At 42.8% G+C, this 19,778-nt stretch overlaps 1 protein-coding gene across 2 annotated transcripts in view; it reads left to right on the forward strand.

The window, feature by feature from the left end:
- Nucleotides 1-1,599: 1,599 nt before the first annotated feature.
- Nucleotides 1,600-19,778, forward strand: part of TCERG1L (transcription elongation regulator 1 like) — a 174,836-nt gene continuing 156,657 nt past the window's right edge. For both annotated transcript variants that reach the window (XM_072129349.1, XM_072129350.1), the window contains exons 1-2: nt 1,600-2,067; nt 16,865-17,008. In XM_072129349.1, coding sequence (XP_071985450.1) covers nt 1,798-2,067; nt 16,865-17,008 — 414 coding nt within the window. In that variant the 5' untranslated portion in view covers nt 1,600-1,797. The remainder of the gene's footprint in view (nt 2,068-16,864; nt 17,009-19,778) is intronic.

The raw sequence follows: 19,778 nt of genomic DNA on the forward strand, positions 1-19,778 counted from the left end.
GCAGAGGACGCCGCGGGAGCCGGGGAAGGTAAGAAATGTCGGCCACCGGCACCCGCGATCCGAGACAGGGATCGCGGGGGCACCCAGGACAATAGGATAGTACATTACATTACGGTATAGTATAGTACATTATAGTTCTGTACAGTATAGCTTAGTTTAGATGGAGTTTGGGATGAGCTGCTCATCAGTAGTACAGTATATTAAAGTACATTACAGTACGATATAGCATAGTACAGTATAGTATAGTATAGAATAGTACATAACAGTACAGTATAGGATAGTATAGTACATTATAGTATAGTATAGTACATTATAGTGCGGTATAATATAGTATATTACAGTATAGTACAGTATATTATGGTACATTATAGTGCGGTATAGTATCGTACATTAAAATACAGTATAGTATAGTACATTATAGTACGTTATAGTATAGTACAGTACAGTATAGTATAGTACATTATAGTACAGTACAGTACAGTATAGTATAGTACATTATAGTGCGGTATAGTATAGTACATTATAGTACAGTACAGTATAGTATACTACAGTACAGTATAGTATAGTACATTATAGTGCGGTATAGTATAGTACATTATAGTATAGTACAGTATATTATAGTGCATTATAGTGCGGTATAGTATAGTATATTAAAGTACAGTATAGTACATTATAGTACGTTATAGTATAGTACAGTACAGTATAGTATAGTACATTATAGTGCGGTATAGTATAGTACATTATAGTACAGTACAGTATAGTATAGTACATTATAGTGTGGTATAGTATAGTACATTATAGTGCGGTATAGTATAGTACATTATAGTGCGGTATAGTACATTATAGTGCGGTATAGTATATGATAGTACAGTATAGTGCGGTATAGTATAGGACAGTACAGTATAGTACGGTATAGTATAGGCTAGTACATTACCTTACGGTATAGTATAGAATTGTACATTATAGTACAGTATAGTATAGCACATTATAGTACGGTATAGTATAGTACATTATAGTACGTTATAGTATAGTACAGTACAGTATAGTATAGTACATTATAGTGTGGTATAGTATAGTACATTATAGTGCGGTATAGTACATTATAGTACAGTACGGTATAGTATAGTACATTATAGTGCGGTATAGTACATTATAGTGCGGTATAGTATATGATAGTACAGTATAGTGCGGTATAGTATAGGACAGTACAGTATAGTACGGTATAGTATAGGCTAGTACATTACCTTACGGTATAGTATAGAATTGTACATTATAGTACAGTATAGTATAGCACATTATAGTACGGTATAGTATAGTACATTATAGTATGTTATAGTATAGTACAGTACAGTATAGTATAGTACATTATAGTGCGGTATAGTATGGGATAGTACAGTATAGTACGGTATAGTATAGTACATTATAGTGCGGTATAGTATAGTACATTACAGTACGGTATAGTATAGTACATTACAGTACGGTATAGTAAAGCTCAGTGTAGCGGGAGTTTGGGATGAGCTGCTGTGATGCTTGCAGGGTATCAGGGAGGGGAGAATGACTGGGATGTATAGGAGGAGGAGACTGCTGCTGCCTCCCCGCTGCCTCCTGACTCCTGAGCTCTGAGTCTTCTCTCCCAGTTCTCCGCACGCAGCGTTATGCAGGACTTGTGCTCTTACTGGTATCTGGATGTTCGAGGCTCAGTCACTGCTGGAGATTTACATTGCGGGATAACATCCCCGGTCCGGCCCCATTGTGTGAGGGGAGAATCCTGGAACAGTTGGATGTATAAGATGTAGGATGATCCCCTTTCCAAGGATCAAACGTCAGCCCTTCCTGTGGCCGGTGAACGCTGAACCTGCTCCCTGGATTTGTATGGTCCCAGATACACCTGGTGTCTTTCGGATAGGTGCCGTGCCCCCACCACTTATTGTGTCCTGCGCCCCCCCATCTCCATTGCTGCAGGGGGCATCCGCCTGGCAGGTCCCTTGCGACCCCTTCCTACCTCTGATGTCAGTGCCCGCTGCACCAGAACCCGCTGTTCACCAGTTTCCTTTGGCAAATGGGCAGGTAAATCCCCTAAGTCTCAATGTGCATGATGTGCTATATACCAGGTACCTGTATACAGAACCATCAATCATCATCCACAATGATGAGAATGTATCTCAGGAGTGTAACTTTCATGTTTACTATTTATGCAAAATTGTATCATTTATTATTATTATTATTATTGGATTCTCTTGTATCCGAAAGCCATTTTCATATTCATCCCCAAGTGGTGGCAATAAAAATAAATCAATTAAAAATTCATAACAAACGAAACAATAATATAAATATAAATATGTATTTTTCCAATTTTTTCTAATCAAATCAATGTATCCCATATGATGTAGCAGAGCTGAATTTGTCATGGAAGCTTCACAGTATTTGGGGGCTGAAACAATCCAGACCATTAATTCCAACCTATAAATCCTACAATGTTGATCCAGAAGAAGGTTCCTCAGTCTCTAAGTTAAGCTCACGCACTGCCCAGCAAAACATGTGAAGACTTCATGATGAGCTGTAACCTCCTGAGCACTGCTACATCTGTCCTCTGCCTCTGTATGAGACTTCAGCTGCTCCTTGGTATCACACAGGGAACATTGTCTCAAGCACCAGCAATAAGATCCACAATATTAAACTATTCATCAAGGTAAACACTCGGCATCTCAGCTCAAGTCTGTGCGGAATAGCAGAGTGCGGGATTGGCAATCTGGTTTGGTTAAAAGCCATATTAAAATACACAAAATATTGGGAAGTGTCGTCCATTACATGGATTGCAAAAAATAGACAGGGAACAAAAATAATTCTGCGTTTTAGGAAGGGTTTCTTGCGTTTTTATTGCTTTGAAGTGTTAACTATATTTAGTTTTAATGCTTTCATCTGACTTGTCGTAATAGCAAATGACCACTAGAGGAACCCAGACCTCAGAATCCATTCCTAGGTCCAATACAGTCTATGGGTACATAGTGCATAAGCCTCACAGAGATGAAGCAGATCTGAATGTGACAGTCCATACACATAGAGATGAAGCAGAGCTGAATGTGTCACCCTTACACATAGAGATGAAGCAGAGCTGAATGTGTCAGTCCATACACATAGAGATGAAGCAGAGCTGAATGTGTCACCCTTACACATAGAGATGAAGCAGAGCTGAATGTGTCACCCTTACACATAGAGATGAAGCAGAGTTGAATGTGTCAGTCTATACACATAGAGATGAAGCAGAGCTGAATGTGTCAGTCCATGCACATAGAGATGAAGCAGAGCTGAATGTGACACCCTTACACATAGAGATGAAGCAGAGCTGAATGTGTCAGTCCATGCACATAGAGATGAAGCAGAGCTGAATGTGACACCCTTACACATAGAGATGAAGCAGAGCTGAATGTGTCACCCTTACACATAGAGATGAAGCAGAGCTGAATGTGACAGTCCATACACATAGAGATGAAGCAGAGCTGAATGTGTCAGTCCATACACATAGAGATGAAGCAGAGCTGAATGTGACACCCTCACACATAGAGATGAAGCAGAGCTGAATGTGTCAGTCCATACACATAGAGATGAAGCAGAGCTTAATGTGTCACCCTTACACATAGAGATGAAGCAGAGTTGAATGTGTCAGTCCTTACACATAGAGATGAAGCAGAGCTGAATGTGTCACCCTTACACATAGAGATGAAGCAGAGCTGAATGTGTCACCCTTACACATAGAGATGAAGCAGAGCTGAATGTGTCACCCTTACACATAGAGATGAAGCAGAGTTGAATGTGTCAGTCTATACACATAGAGATGAAGCAGAGCTGAATGTGTCAGTCCATGCACATAGAGATGAAGCAGAGCTGAATGTGTCAGTCCATGCACATAGAGATGAAGCAGAGCTGAATGTGTCACCCTTACACATAGAGATGAAGCAGAGCTGAATGTGACAGTCCATACACATAGAGATGAAGCAGAGCTGAATGTGTCAGTCCATACACATAGAGATGAAGCAGAGCTGAATGTGTCAGTCCATACACATAGAGATGAAGCAGAGCTGAATGTGTCACTCCATACACATAGAGATGAAGCAGAGCTGAATGTGTCACCCTTACACATAGAGATGAAGCAGAGCTGAATGTGTCAGTCCATACACATAGAGATGAAGCAGAGCTGAATGTGTCAGTCCATACACATAGAGATGAAGCAGAGCTGAATGTGTCACTCCATACACATAGAGATGAAGCAGAGCTGAATGTGTCACCCTTACACATAGAGATGAAGCAGGGCTGAATGTGTCAGTCCATACACATAGAGATGAAGCAGAGCTGAATGTGTCAGTCCATACACATAGAGATGAAGCAGAGCTGAATGTGTCAGTCCATACACATAGAGATGAAGCAGAGCTGAATGTGTCAGTCCATACACATAGAGATGAAGCAGAGCTGAATGTGTCACTCCATACACATAGAGATGAAGCAGAGCTGAATGTGTCACCCTCACACATAGAGATGAAGCAGAGCTGAATGTGTCACCCTTACACATAGAGATGAAGCAGAGCTGAATGTGACAGTCCATACACATAGAGATGAAGCAGAGCTGAATGTGTCAGTCCATACACATAGAGATGAAGCAGAGCTGAATGTGTTAGTCCATACACATAGAGATGAAGCAGAGCTGAATGTGACACCCTCACACATAGAGATAAAGCAGAGCTGAATGTGTCAGTCCTTACACATAGAGATGAAGCAGAGCTGAATGTGTCAGTCCTTACACATAGAGATGAAGCAGAGCTGAATGTGTCAGTCCATACAAATAGAGATGAAGCAGAGCTGAATGTGTCAGTCCTTACACATAGAGATGAAGCAGAGCTGAATGTGTCCGTCCATACACATAGAGATGAAGCAGAGCTGAATGTGTCCGTCCATACACATAGAGATGAAGCAGAGCTGAATGTGTCAGTCCATACACATAGAGATGAAGCAGAGCTGAATGTGACAGTCCATACACATAGAGATGAAGCAGAGCTGAATGTGTCAGGCCATTCACATAGAGATGAAGCAGAGCTGAATGTGTCACCCTTACACATAGAGATGAAGCAGAGCTGAATGTGTCACCCTTACACATAGAGATGAAGCAGAGCTGAATGTGTCAGTCCATTCACATAGAGATGAAGCAGAGCTGAATGTGTCAGTCCATACACATAGAGATGAAGCAGAGCTGAATGTGTCAGTCCATACACATAGAGATGAAGCAGAGCTGAATGTGTCAGTCCATACACATAGAGATGAAGCAGAGCTGAATGTGTCACTCCATACACATAGAGATGAAGCAGGGCTGAATGTGTCACTCCATACACATAGAGATGAAGCAGAGCTGAATGTGTCACCCTTACACATAGAGATGAAGCAGAGCTGAATGTGACACCCTTACACATAGAGATGAAGCAGAGCTGAATGTGTCAGTCCTTACACATAGAGATGAAGCAGAGCTGATTGTGACAGTCCATACACATAGAGATGAAGCAGAGCTGATTGTGACACCCTTAGACATAGAGATGAAGCAGAGCTGAATGTGTCAGTCCATACACATAGAGATGAAGCAGAGCTGAATGTGACAATCTTACACATAGAGATGAAGCAGAGCTGATTGTGACACCCTTACACATAGAGATGAAGCAGAGCTGAATGTGTCACTCCATACACATAGAGATGAAGCAGAGCTGAATGTGACACCCTTACACATAGAGATGAAGCAGAGCTGAATGTGTCAGTCCATACACATAGAGATGAAGCAGAGCTGAATGTGTCAGTCCATACACATAGAGATGAAGCAGAGCTGAATGTGTCACTCCATACACATAGAGATGAAGCAGAGCTGAATGTGTCACCCTTACACATAGAGATGAAGCAGAGCTGAATGTGTCAGTCCATACACAGAGAGATGAAGCAGAGCTGAATGTGACAGTCCATACACATAGAGATGAAGCAGAGCTGAATGTGACAGTCCATACACATAGAGATGAAGCAGAGCTGAATGTGTCAGTCCATACACATAGAGATGAAGCAGAGTTGAATGTGTCAGTCCATACACATAGAGATGAAGCAGAGCTGAATGTGTCAGTCCATACACATAGAGATGAAGCAGAGCTGAATGTGTCAGTCCTCATACATAGAGATGAAGCAAAGCTGAATGTGTCACCCTTACACATAGAGATGAAGCAGAGCTGAATGTGTCACCCTTACACATAGAGATGAAGCAGAGCTGAATGTGTCAGTCCATACACATAGAGATGAAGCAGAGCTGAATGTGTCAGTCCATTCACATAGAGATGAAGCAGAGCTGAATGTGTCAGTCCATACACATAGAGATGAGGCAGAGCTGAATGTGACAGTCCATACACATAGAGATGAAGCAGAGCTGAATGTGACAGTCCATACACATAGAGATGAAGCAGAGCTGAATGTGTCAGTCCATACACATAGAGATGAAGCAGAGCTGAATGTGTCAGTCCATTCACATAGATATGAAGCAGAGCTGATTGTGACAGCCTTACACATAGAGATGAAGCAGAGCTGAATGTGTCAGTCCATACACATAGAGATGAAGCAGAGTTGAATGTGTCAGTCCTTACACATAGAGATGAAGCAGAGCTGAATGTGTCACTCCATACACATAGAGATGAAGCAGAGCTGAATGTGTCAGTCCATACACATAGAGATGAAGCAGGGCTGAATGTGTCAGTCCATTCACATAGATATGAAGCAGAGCTGAATGTGTCACTCCATACACATAGAGATGAAGCAGAGCTGAATGTGTCAGTCCATACACATAGAGATGAAGCAGAGCTGAATGTGTCAGTCCATACACATAGAGATGAAGCAGAGCTGAATGTGTCAGTCCATACACATAGAGATGAAGCAGAGCTGAATGTGTCAGTCCTTACACATAGAGATGAAGCAGAGCTGAATGTGTCACCCTTACACATAGAGATGAAGCAGAGCTGAATGTGTCAGGCCATACACATAGAGATGAAGCAGAGCTGAATGTGTCAGGCCATACACATAGAGATGAAGCAGAGCTGAATGTGTCACTCCATACACATAGAGATGAAGCAGGGCTGAATGTGTCAGTCCATACACATAGAGATGAAGCAGAGCTGAATGTGTCAGGCCATACACATAGAGATGAAGCAGAGTTGAATGTGTCAGTCCATACACATAGAGATGAAGCAGAGCTGAATGTGACAATCTTACACACAGAGATGAAGCAGAGCTGAATGTGTCAGTCCATACACATAGAGATGAAGCAGAGCTGAATGTGACAATCTTACACATAGAGATGAAGCAGAGCTGAATGTGTCAGTCCATGCACATAGAGATGAAGCAGAGCTGAATGTGACAATCTTACACACAGAGATGAAGCAGAGCTGAATGTGTCAGTCCATGCACATAGAGATGAAGCAGAGCTGAATGTGACACCCTTACACATAGAGATGAAGCAGAGCTGAATGTGTCACCCTTACACATAGAGATGAAGCAGAGCTGAATGTGTCACCCTTACACATAGAGATGAAGCAGAGCTGAATGTGTCAGTCCATACACATAGAGATGAAGCAGAGCTGAATGTGTTAGTCCATACACATAGAGATGAAGCAGAGCTGAATGTGTCACACTTACACATAGAGATGAAGCAGAGCTGAATGTGTCACCCTTACACATAGAGATGAAGCAGAGCTGAATGTGTCAGTCCATACACATAGAGATGAAGCAGGGCTGAATGTGTCACCCTTACACATAGAGATGAAGCAGAGTTGAATGTGTCAGTCCATACACATAGAGATGAAGCAGAGCTGAATGTGTCAGTCCTTACACATAGAGATGAAGCAGAGCTGAATGTGACACCCTTACACAAAGAGATGAAGCAGAGCTGAATGTGTCACCCTTACACATAGAGATGAAGCAGAGCTGAATGTGTCAGTCCATACACAGAGAGATGAAGCAGAGCTGAATGTGTCAGTCTATACACATAGAGATGAAGCAGATCTGAATGTGACAGTCCATACACAGAGAGATGAAGCAGAGCTGAATGTGTCAGTCCATACACATAGAGATGAAGCAGAGCTGAATGTGTCAGTCCATACACATAGAGATGAAGCAGAGCTGAATGTGTCAGTCCATACACATAGAGATGAAGCAGAGCTGAATGTGTCAGTCCTTACACATAGAGATGAAGCAGAGCTGAATGTGTCACTCCATACACATAGAGATGAAGCAGAGCTGAATGTGTCAGTCCTTACACATAGAGATGAAGCAGAGCTGAATGTGACAGTCCATACACATAGAGATGCAGCAGAGCTGAATGTGTCAGTCCATTCACATAGAGATGAAGCAGAGCTGAATGTGACACCCTTACACATAGAGATGAAGCAGAGCTGAATGTGTCACCCTTACACATAGAGATGAAGCAGAGCTGAATGTGTCAGTCCATACACATAGAGATGAAGCAGAGCTGAATGTGTCAGTCCATACACATAGAGATGAAGCAGAGCTGAATGTGTCACACTTACACATAGAGATGAAGCAGAGCTGAATGTGTCACCCTTACACATAGAGATGAAGCAGAGCTGAATGTGTCAGTCCATACACATAGAGATGAAGCAGGGCTGAATGTGTCACCCTTACACATAGAGATGAAGCAGGGCTGAATGTGTCAGTCCATACACATAGAGATGAAGCAGGGCTGAATGTGTCACCCTTACACATAGAGATGAAGCAGAGCTGAATGTGTCAGTCCTTACACATAGAGATGAAGCAGAGCTGAATGTGACACCCTTACACAAAGAGATGAAGCAGAGCTGAATGTGTCACCCTTACACATAGAGATGAAGCAGAGCTGAATGTGTCAGTCCATACACAGAGAGATGAAGCAGAGCTGAATGTGTCAGTCTATACACATAGAGATGAAGCAGATCTGAATGTGTCAGTCCATACACAGAGAGATGAAGCAGAGCTGAATGTGTCAGTCCATACACATAGAGATGAAGCAGAGCTGAATGTGTCAGTCCATACACATAGAGATGAAGCAGAGCTGAATGTGACAGTCCATACACAGAGAGATGAAGCAGAGCTGAATGTGTCAGTCCATACACATAGAGATGAAGCAGAGCTGAATGTGTCAGTCCATACACATAGAGATGAAGCAGAGCTGAATGTGTCAGTCCATACACATAGAGATGAAGCAGAGCTGAATGTGTCAGTCCTTACACATAGAGATGAAGCAGAGCTGAATGTGTCACCCTTACACATAGAGATGAAGCAGAGCTGAATGTGTCAGTCCATACACATAGAGATGGACATGTTTTCCTATTTTGTGCCTGTAGATAAGGTAAAACCAGGTACAGAGTGAATGGTTCCATGTTGTATATACCCTGTCTGGTAGATAGGAGTTTGTAGGGGGTTGATCAGACCAAGCAACGTTTTTCCAATCTTCTACTGTCCAATTTCGATGAGCTTGTGCAAATTGTAGCCTCAGTTTCCTGTTCTTAGCTGAAAGGAGTGGCACCCGGTGTGGTCTTCTGCTGCTGTAGCCCATCTGCCTCAAAGTTTGACGTACTGTGCGTTCAGAGATGCTCTTCTGCCTACCTTGGTTGTAACGGGTGGAGATTTGAGTCACTGTTGCCTTTCTATCAGCTCGAACCAGTCTGCCCATTCTCCTCTGACCTCTGGCATCAACAAGGCATTTCCGCCCACAGAACTGCTGCTCACTGGATGTTTTTTCTTTTTCGGACCATTCTCTGTAAACCCTAGAGATGGTTGTGCGTGATAATCCCAGTAGATCAGCAGTTTCTGAAATACTCAGACCAGCCCTTCTGGCACCAACAACCATGCCACGTTCAAAGGCCACAAATCACCTTTCTTCCCCATACTGATGCTCGGGAGAACTGCAGGAGATTGTCTTGACCATGTCTACATGCCTAAATGCACTGAGTTGCCGCCATGTGATTGGCTGATTAGAAATTAAGTGTTAACGAGCAGTTGGACAGGTGTACCTAATAAAGTGGCCGGTGAGTGTATAATAGTAGTAGTATGTAATAATATTAGTTTATAATGGTGGTATTGTATAGTAGTAGTAGTAGTGTATAATAGTAGTAGAAGTGTATAGCAGTAGTAGTAGTATATAATAGTACTAGTAGTATATAATAGTAGTAGTGTATAGTAGTAGTAGTGTATAATAGTAGTAGTGTATAATAGTAGTAGTATATAATAGTAGTAGTGTATAGTAGTAGTAGTGTATCATAGTAGTAGTAGTGTAAAGTAGTAGTAGTAGTATATAATAGTAGTAGTATATAATTGTTGTAGTAATAGTGTATAGTATTAGGAGTAGTAGTGTATAGTAGTAGTTGTAGTATATAATAGTAGTAGCATGTAATAGTATTAGTGTATAGTAGTAGTAGTAGTTTAGAGTAGTAGTAGTAGTGTATAATAGTAGTAGTAGTAGTGTATGGTAGTAGTAGTATATAATAGTTGTAGTAATATTGTATAGTATTAGGAGTAGTAGTGTATAGTAGTAGTTGTAGTAGTAATAGTATATTATAGTAGTAGCATGTAATAGTATTAGTGTATAGTAGTAGTAGTGTATAGTAGTAGTAGTATATAATAGTAGTAGTGTATAGTAGTATATTGTAGTAGTGTGAAATAGTAGAAGGACACACACTCCTCTAGCGGTAATTCACCTCTCCAATGGTATAAGACGTATATAGCAGCAATGAACAAACTTGTTAAATGACAATTTAATATGCAAAAGGCACAATGCTTACAGGTTACAAAAATGATGAAATAAACAGATCTACATAGAAGCAAAGCTGTAAAATAAAAAGGGATAAAATACGTAAAGAGAAGCAGACATCTCAGTAAGTCGATTGACAAAGAGATCCCCGAAGAGAACCAATAAAATCCTGGACAGCTCTGCAAAACTTCCTGGCCTCTCCTTAAAACTGACCCTGAGTCAGTGGTGGCAGAATCACCTAATCCGCCCCTTTGTCATGTGAGAGGGGCGTGGCTACACCTGGATGAGGGTGGGATGTTGGGGATATATTTCCTATGTCTCTCTGGGGTCTCCTGAGAAGCCCAGCGCATTTCTCAGTATAATTTTCATATCTAGTCATAGCAAACGCTGGGAAATATTCAGCCATTTGCCTCCCGGACCCTGAATCCTTAAGTTGTCCTGAACTTTGTAGTGATGACATTTTATTCCATGCTAAGTGCTGGGAAGTGAGAAAAAAAATGGTGAAAAAGTGGCGTTTCATATATTTGGGCGCTATTTTCTGTAACGGAGCTCAACGCAGGGAATCACCGTTATAATATTTTGATAGATCGGATTCATTTCGGTTTCGGGGATAACTGACATGTTTATGATTTTTACTGTTTATTTATTTTTATATCAGTTCTAGGGAAAGAGAAGTGACTTGAATTTCTACGTTTTTTTTATTTTATTTTTTTCTTACTTTTTTAAATATTTTTTTTTACTATTTTTCAGACCCCCCCTCCCCCTTAGGGTACTCTAACTGTAGGTTGTCTGATTTATAGCACCATATACTGGGGATTTTACACATGGTCTATTGCAATGATACATTGTAACAGATGTTCAGCAAATACACAGTATCGGGTCTTATAAGGACTCAAGGCTTTCATGGAGAAAGATCGTCACCTTCAGATGACATCATGGGGAGTGACAATCTCAGCCAAGATGGCAGCGCCCATGTGACGAACGTCTTTTGACTGCTGCTGGCTGCAATCAAAGGGTTAACACTGGCGCCGATGGTGGGAGTTACCTGCAATATGCAGCAAACACTGCATGGAGAAGGATCAGGACCCGGAGAGGGTGCACGTCTCCTCACCCATACCCAATCCCCATGGGATGAATTACAGTCACTATTTTGAAAGCGTCAGAAAAAAACAAATCATAAAATATTTTAATTGGTGCCACCCCCCCCCCCAGAAGATTCTCATCCAGTCTATGAATTGACAAATCGATTCACTCATCTCTGAATTTGAAGTCGTGTTGAAATTCTCCTGAGGCCAATCGCCTGCTGACCTATTACATCATAAGAGACTGACTGCCGAAAGAGGCGGGATCAGCGAGAAGGGGCGGGGCTAAATCATCTTTTTTTTTTTCTTTTGCAAACAGAACGAATGTGGGGGCTCCTGCTGCAGCCACTTGTCTCATAGCGGTCACACAGGACAACGAGAAGTGGGACGTCCATTTAAAGTAATTCTAAGAATATCTGGACAGTGTGAACAAAAATCAATATAAAACTTTTCATTAAAGATAATTTATCAATTGTGATCCTTGAGATTCCACTTCCATCCAAAATATGATTACAGCGTATAACCCCATTCTTACAGACTACAGGCTCCTTGTGCCCCATTCCCTTATACTATCACCCTGCGCCTGCCCCTTTATAGCCTTCCTGTATTCCTGTATACTATGACCCTTATGTCCCTATACATTATGTTTACCCCAATAGTATCCCACAAAAGAAAATTCTCACATTCTATCCCCTAGTGATGTTAACACAATAAGGATCATTTTAACCCCTTACTTTACAATTTTACTCAGTTTCATAGCTCCTATCTCTCCCTCCACTGCTCATTCAAAATTCCAGGGCGGGGCCTCTCTAAGCAGACACATTGGAGCAGATTTATCAATCAGTCTGAAAGTCAGAATATTTCCAGTTGCCCATGGCAACCATTCACAGCTCAGCTTTCATTTTACCAGTGCTCATGAATATTTTAAAGGGGAGCTGTGATTGGTTTCCATGGGCAACTAGAAATATTCTGACTTTCAGACAGCTTAATAAATCTGCCCCATTGGGTCTCATTTACTTACTCGGTCCTGTCGTGATCCAGCGGTGCGTTTTTGTGGAAGATTCGGGTCTTCCGGCGATTCACTAAGGTCGTGCGCCCGATGTCCACCAGGGGTCGCTGCTGCGCTGAAGTCCGTCGGAGTTCACTGAAGTTCACCGTCCTATGCTCGGTCCAGGTAAGCGTGTGTCAAGCGACACTTTTTTTTTTTTTTAAATGCGGCGGTTTTTCCGAATCCGTTGGGTTTTCTTACGGCCAGGCCCCCCCAATTTCCATTGCGTGTTTGCCGGCGTCGATGCACCACAATCCGATCGCGTGCGCCAAAATCGGGGCAATTCAAGGAAAATTGTCGCAAATCGGAAATATTCGGGTAACGCGACGGAAAACCGTGATTCGGGCCCGTGAAATGGCCCCCATTATGATCCATCTAGTTCTGTGGGGTGACAATGTGGTTACATTGTCGGGGTACAGGGTGTATATACACTTTCATCTGGCTTCTGACATTGAAATAACACACTGACATTTTGAAAGAGAGACGAGACAGATGAGAGATGATGAGATTCCACAGGGATGACAGACTTTTACACTGTTACACTGTGAGCTCTGCTACACCTCACTGCTATGTGCCTGCCTCCCCCTTCCCCCGGATCACTTATCTTCTTGTAGCTTGTAGTTTGCGGACGCTCTCTCTGCTCACCATGTGCTGGCAGGAAGTTATCAGTGAGAGTCTCTGAGCTCCGTGCAGGGGGCGGGGCTACAGGCTCACAGCAGAGACAGACAGAAACTCAGCTCCACAATCTCATCCAAGATAGCGGCCAAATGACCCCAAGTCAGAAGTTCCAGGGTCGTTTCTAGGGGCAACTGAAATTGTGTACAGCAGGACTGATAGAGACAGGATGGACTTATATATGTAAAACGCTGGATTTTTGTTAATAACAGTGAATTAGAGAATGTAATATTTTGTTATCCTGAGGACATATAAGAAACTTGTATTTGTGGGAGGAATACCCCTTTAAGTTCATTATAGATCCTTTTCCATCTCAAAACTGAAGTGGACGTGCAGCCATCTCTCAATGTATCCCGGATGTGGGAAGGGGACCCTTGTTTTCAAGTTATGGCCCCTATTACATAAGAGGGAATCATTCAAAATTCCATTCGCTGAAGCTTTAACTACATTTTCAAAAGATTAGGTTTGAGTTAAAATTGATTGGGTCCAAACTGATGTTACTCCAATTGTTGTGGAAGTTGGTATATGACCCCCCTGCTCCTCCACTCCTGATCCTGAGCATCTGATTTGGCTCCTTATCTACACATTTTCAAAAAAGTTCATTAAAATAAGTTCCAGCCTAGAGGGGGTTACATTCCATTTCCCAGGACAATTGGTGAATCAGAGAACAATTAGATTCAGAACCAAAACCGATGAATCCATTCTGTGGTCCCGGCTGCACTGATCTGCACTCACTGGGAGGCATTCCTTATTTTTGGTGTAAGGTGATGTTTTGTGGCGTCTGATTTTAGCCGTGTTTTGCGCTGTGTTGCTATTTTTTGGCGCATTGACTTTCTGTATTTGGCGCACTGTAAAACGAACAAATGCTGTTCAGAAATGGGAAACCGCACTCAGGAAGGGGTCGGTAGACTTACGTTTTGTTGGTCCGATCATGGGCCAAACCAAAAATTTCCAGAAACTAAAAATGCTGCGAAAATGTAGCGTTGACGCTCTGTAAATCTGTCGGGTAAAGCACAAAAGAAAAAACCCAGGGAAAAAACGGCACAAAATCATTAATACATGAGCCCCAGTAACTGTCACTGGAGGCGGAACCTTTACCCCAGCAAATTGCAGCGTTTTGTCATCCTTTATGCATAAAAATCTCCAGTGCTCATAAGGTCCTCGATCTGGGACAGAATCAAGAACTCCCGATACAGTCATAGGAAACCAAGCGACAGTGTGGACAGGACTGAGCTCTGTATGGAGCTGAATCTTATGGAAGATGAGTTATTGTGTATCCCTTATGTCCAAATGGGAAAACAAAAGTTGCTACATTTAGCAATGCTCAGGATTCCCAAAACGTTGCAAACACTAATAAATAACAAATGACTGACTTGTTATTTCCTTGTTTGATGGTAGAGATTTCCAGGTAACTGGATCCATTCTTTTATAGTAATGTATACAAGGGACCCGGTTGTTGTAATAACGCTTCTCCCTGAGCCTCATTATATTAAGAGCGAGTCTTTTACAGGTCGCATTAATGTTCCTAATAGGATGCTTCCGATCGGCAAACATCTGCTGACAGCGCGGGAGCATCTGTAACCATTCGTAGTGCATTGGATAATAATCGGATTTAGACCGAATTCAGATGTTGCAAAGTTTAACTTAATGTTCAACAAAATAAACTTTCTGAGCAAACTTTAATCAGTTCCCTAAATTCTTTCAGTGTCTTTTGTTTTGCATCATTACTTGGAGCTCACATTTTAAGAGACTTTGCAGAAAACAATATTCCCTTGTGTGTACATGAGGAGTAACACTGTGTCTGGTCATTATGTGAGTGTCTGTACATTTGTTACATCAACGCTGATGAGTGTAGACTTAGATGCTGTGACTCACTCCTCCCCCTCCCCTCTGCATAGAACTTCTATGTAATCTGACACCTCAATCAGCTTCTGTCTTGTTGCTAGCAAGATTAACTTCATCTGATATTCCAGAGTGAAAACCAGAGAAGGAGGGAAAGAGGGAGCCAAATGTTGTGGAGAAAGAAGCATTTTTTTTCCTCAGATATATATTACAAAGCTTCAATATTATTATTATTATTATTATTATTTATGGGGCACTTTTAGTTCCATGTGCTTTACAAGCAATAAGGGGTTCACATATATTACATTCAGACAAGAACAAATACAAGTAAAACTACAGAGATCTAAAACAAATAGAAGGAGGACCCTGCCCCTGAGGGCTCACAATCTATATGTACAGTATGTGTCAGAACGCGCAGATTGCTCTGAATGGGATCAGGTTCAGATTCTGTGCTTGTAACCACACCCAGAGCCGCCTGTGATTGACAGCTCCTTCTTAGGATCTTTGCTTGGGAAAGCTGGGTGTGAGTTTGAGCTTGTTCTGTCTGCAACTGTGGTTTGAGTGGTGGACGGCTGAACCAGTCAGTGCTGGGGGCGGTGTCCATTACTCCCTTAATATTCTGCCCAGTTCCTTCGCAAGTTGCTGATTATTCAGTCAGATCTCTGTATCTAGTGCTCTTGCTATCTTGTTGTATTCTACGTATTTGACTTATACTTCACCTACCGACCATTCTACCGAGCTGGTTTTGTTCCTTCATCTCCTGTTGTGACCCTGTTTTCCCTGTCTCTGACTTGTGTAGTGTTTATGCATAAAAGTGTGAACACTGGTCTCAGTATTCCTGTTACCTGTCCGCTCCACCATCCAGAATCCGCCTGTCACCTTGTAGGGTCACTCAGGGACCATTAGTTAGGTTCCTGATAGCAGGTTTACCCTTTCAAAAATGGTTAGAAGACGTAACCTGGAAGGGACGGCCAAGGGAAGGGACGGCCAAAGGAAGGGACGGCCAAAGGAAGGGACGGCCAAAGGAAGGGACGACCAAAGGAAGGGACGGCCAAAGGAAGGGACGGCCACAGGAAGGGACAGCCAAGGGAAGGGACGGCCAAAGGAAGGGACGGCCAAAAGAAGGGATGGCCAAAGGAAGGGATGGCCACAGGAAGGGACAGCCAAGGGAAGGGACGGCCAAAGGAAGGGACGGCTAAAGGAAGGGACGGCCACAAGAAGGGACAGCCACAGGAAGGGACAGCCAAGGGAAGGGACGGCCAAAGGAAAGGACGGCCACAGGAGGAGTCGGATGGCCGGAGCCCTGATGAAATATGTGATGGAAGTGGTAGACCCCATTTATCATGTTATGGGTATTTTATATGACTGTTTATGTGTTTTATAACTAATGTCATGTTTTTCCCTTCACAGTGGGTTGGAGGTCATTCTCCTGCATTTGGATTTTCCCCTTCTTCAAGCTTGGAGATTATTCCTCTTTTTCCACATGTTTACACGTCCACCATCCCTCCGCATCCAGGAAAATGTTGGGTTGAGAAGAAAACGCCTAATTGTAAGGTAACTATAGAATGATGTCCTCAATCTACTTCCATCTGGATTGTCTTCTGAACAGCAGAACTCAACTCAGCTAAACCCTATGTCTTCTATATAAGTCGAAGGGAGGTAGAGGGGAGATTTGCCAGAAGGGCAAACTTATTGAGGTATGTCATCATGTTGACCCCCCGAATATGTGTTATAGAGTTAGAACATATGTGACCAATCATGATGACTGCAAAAACTTGATCACTAGGGGAGTACTCGGGGCTGCACCATCCATGCAGCGAATTGAGCATCTTGCCTCAGGCAGCACCACCTACGTGATAGGGGCAGAATCAGGGGTACTGTCACCTGGACCTGACACCTAAAAATAGTGACACTACATGGAGTAACATGACATATTCCTGGATATATTTCTGGATGGGGACAAGGGGCGCCATAGGGAAAGAAGGGGCACCATTCTATAGCTCAGCCTCAGTAGAGAGTTTAGGTTAATCCTTGGCAGTACCTTACTGGTGCAGGTAGGTTCACATATTAAATCTAAAATCTCCAAAACTCCTGGCCAAACTTTGTAAGGGGTTTTCTAGGAATGTACTTTTGATTATCAGTCCTTAGAACACCTGATGATTGTCCCAAATAGTGATGTACAGTGTGTGGTCGGTTCTGGTGAGCAGTGGGCCAAGCAGTCATTCAGGTGATGCTAGGAGTCAGCCCTTTAAAGGACTGTACCAACTTTGATTGTTATCCCCTATCCACAGGAGATGGGCTAATAATCTGATGGGTGGGGCTCCAACTCCTGCGACCCCGAGCAATCATGAGAGCCGATCCCCACTGACCAGGAGAATGGACCTCTGCCAATCACAATAATGGGGGGGGGGAGGGGTGCCGGTCTCATTAATTGAATTTACAATTTTCCCTTTGAAGTGAATGTAACTGTCCTGCAATACCAGACATGGCCTCTGGGTACAATAGCGCTGTTTTTAGAAAATCTTAACCTTTAAATATCTAAATCTAGATAAGGAAATGTATTTTCTTGCTGCTGCTCTGTAGACCTGGACTTTGATAAAGCAATAATAAGAAATGTCTCAAATGAACATGAGCAATGGGTAATATTCGACCCCTGTCCTTTCTGTTGGCTCCTCTGTTATTACTGGTTATATACTCAGCTCTGGGGAATGTGCAGATACGACAGGGACTCTATAGATTATATATGGAACAATGAGATCTGGTGATCCCAATAGACGAGACCTTGGAAAATGTGAAGCCGCAGCACGAGATACAAATATACAAGAATTCCGCTTCCGGGAGACTTCACGCCAAATATGAGACTCTGGAGCCGAGCGGCAACGAAAGGAAATCAATGTCCAGTCGTGTCCGGTTTTGGTCTCCTGAAAAGATTTCAGATTACACACGAAAGGAAATCTTTCCGATGGATCCTAACAATCAGTCTTATGATTCGCGTCTCAGGATTTGTTTGTATTGAGTCTGGTTAATGATAACCCAAATATGTCATTACCTCCGAGGATTATGACCTTTCAGTATCAATTCCGCTCATGCTTGATATTCCCTGCACACACAGTTTACTGGGTATTATCTGACATGAAAGACTATTTCTATGAGTTGTCCCTTTAAAGGGGTTATCCGGGTTTAAAAAATTTCTTATGGCCGGGCTGGGGAGGGCTAGTTAAACATAATAAACATGGACTTACCTCCTCCGGTGCCGCTGATGTCCCGCGCCGAGGTCCCTTCGATCCGTGCCCCTGTTTGTTTACAGGGGCACGTAAGCCGCGCACAGGGAGCTTCCGGTCCGCGATGTGCACGGCTCCTCCCATCCGTCCCTATCTCTTAGCGTTGTAAGCGCTGGGAGATGGTGCGCATGGGAGCATCCGGCCGACTGGAAGCTCTCTGTGCGCACTTGTAATAAAACCGGCGCACAGAGAAGACGGACCGCGGCGCGGGACATCGGCAGCACCGGAGGAGGTAAGTCCATGTTTATTATGTTTAAATAGCCCTCCCCAGCCCGGACAGAAGAAATTTTTTAAACCCGGATAACCCCTTTAAGACAAACCTCGTCAATGGAGCATAGTCATAGTCAACAAGTCAAAGAGTCTGAGACCCTACAAAGAGGGCGATGAGGATGCAAAATTCTTGATTTTGGATGATGTATTACATGCATTTGAGTGGCCGCCCATGTAGTCCTTTATTTCCCTTGTAGTGGTCACTGCTTGCAGCTTCTTCAGGCGTCCACCTTGTATTATCTTGTATTATCTTGTATTGGGGTCATGTTGCAGGTTTTGTGTCATGTGACAATTCAGGCTTCTTAGTTTCAGCATCCCATTGTTATGTGTCCAGGTGTAGCAGTTAAGAGATTTTGATATCACTTGCATACTTCAAGGGTTTTCTAGTATTTTCGAGCATTGTATTGTTTTTATTGATCAATCGTTATGTATCATACTCCTCTGCAGATTTAGGGGCACTTGGAATTTTCTTTCTGTCTTCCACAGTTGCTGAGATACCAGTCCCAGAATCTGACTATTGTCCTCTCCACTGTCAGAGAGGAGATTCTGGAGTGGAGGAGGTGTGTTTTATGCTAATGTCCTATGACACTGTGCAGTAAGTGGCAGGCAGTGTCACAGAAGTTGCTGTGGACATTTACAGTGTGATCTTCCTAGATGTAGATCAGGCTGTGTGTGTGCTCACAGCTACTGCTATAGAATGTGCAGCTTTCCTAGTCTGCTTATGACATAGATCATACAGTTTGCCAAGGTAGTTACTGGAACAGAATAGGTAG

Source organism: Engystomops pustulosus, chromosome 11 (genome assembly GCF_040894005.1).
Source record: "Engystomops pustulosus chromosome 11, aEngPut4.maternal, whole genome shotgun sequence".
NCBI classification, from domain to species: Eukaryota; Metazoa; Chordata; class Amphibia; order Anura; family Leptodactylidae; genus Engystomops; species Engystomops pustulosus.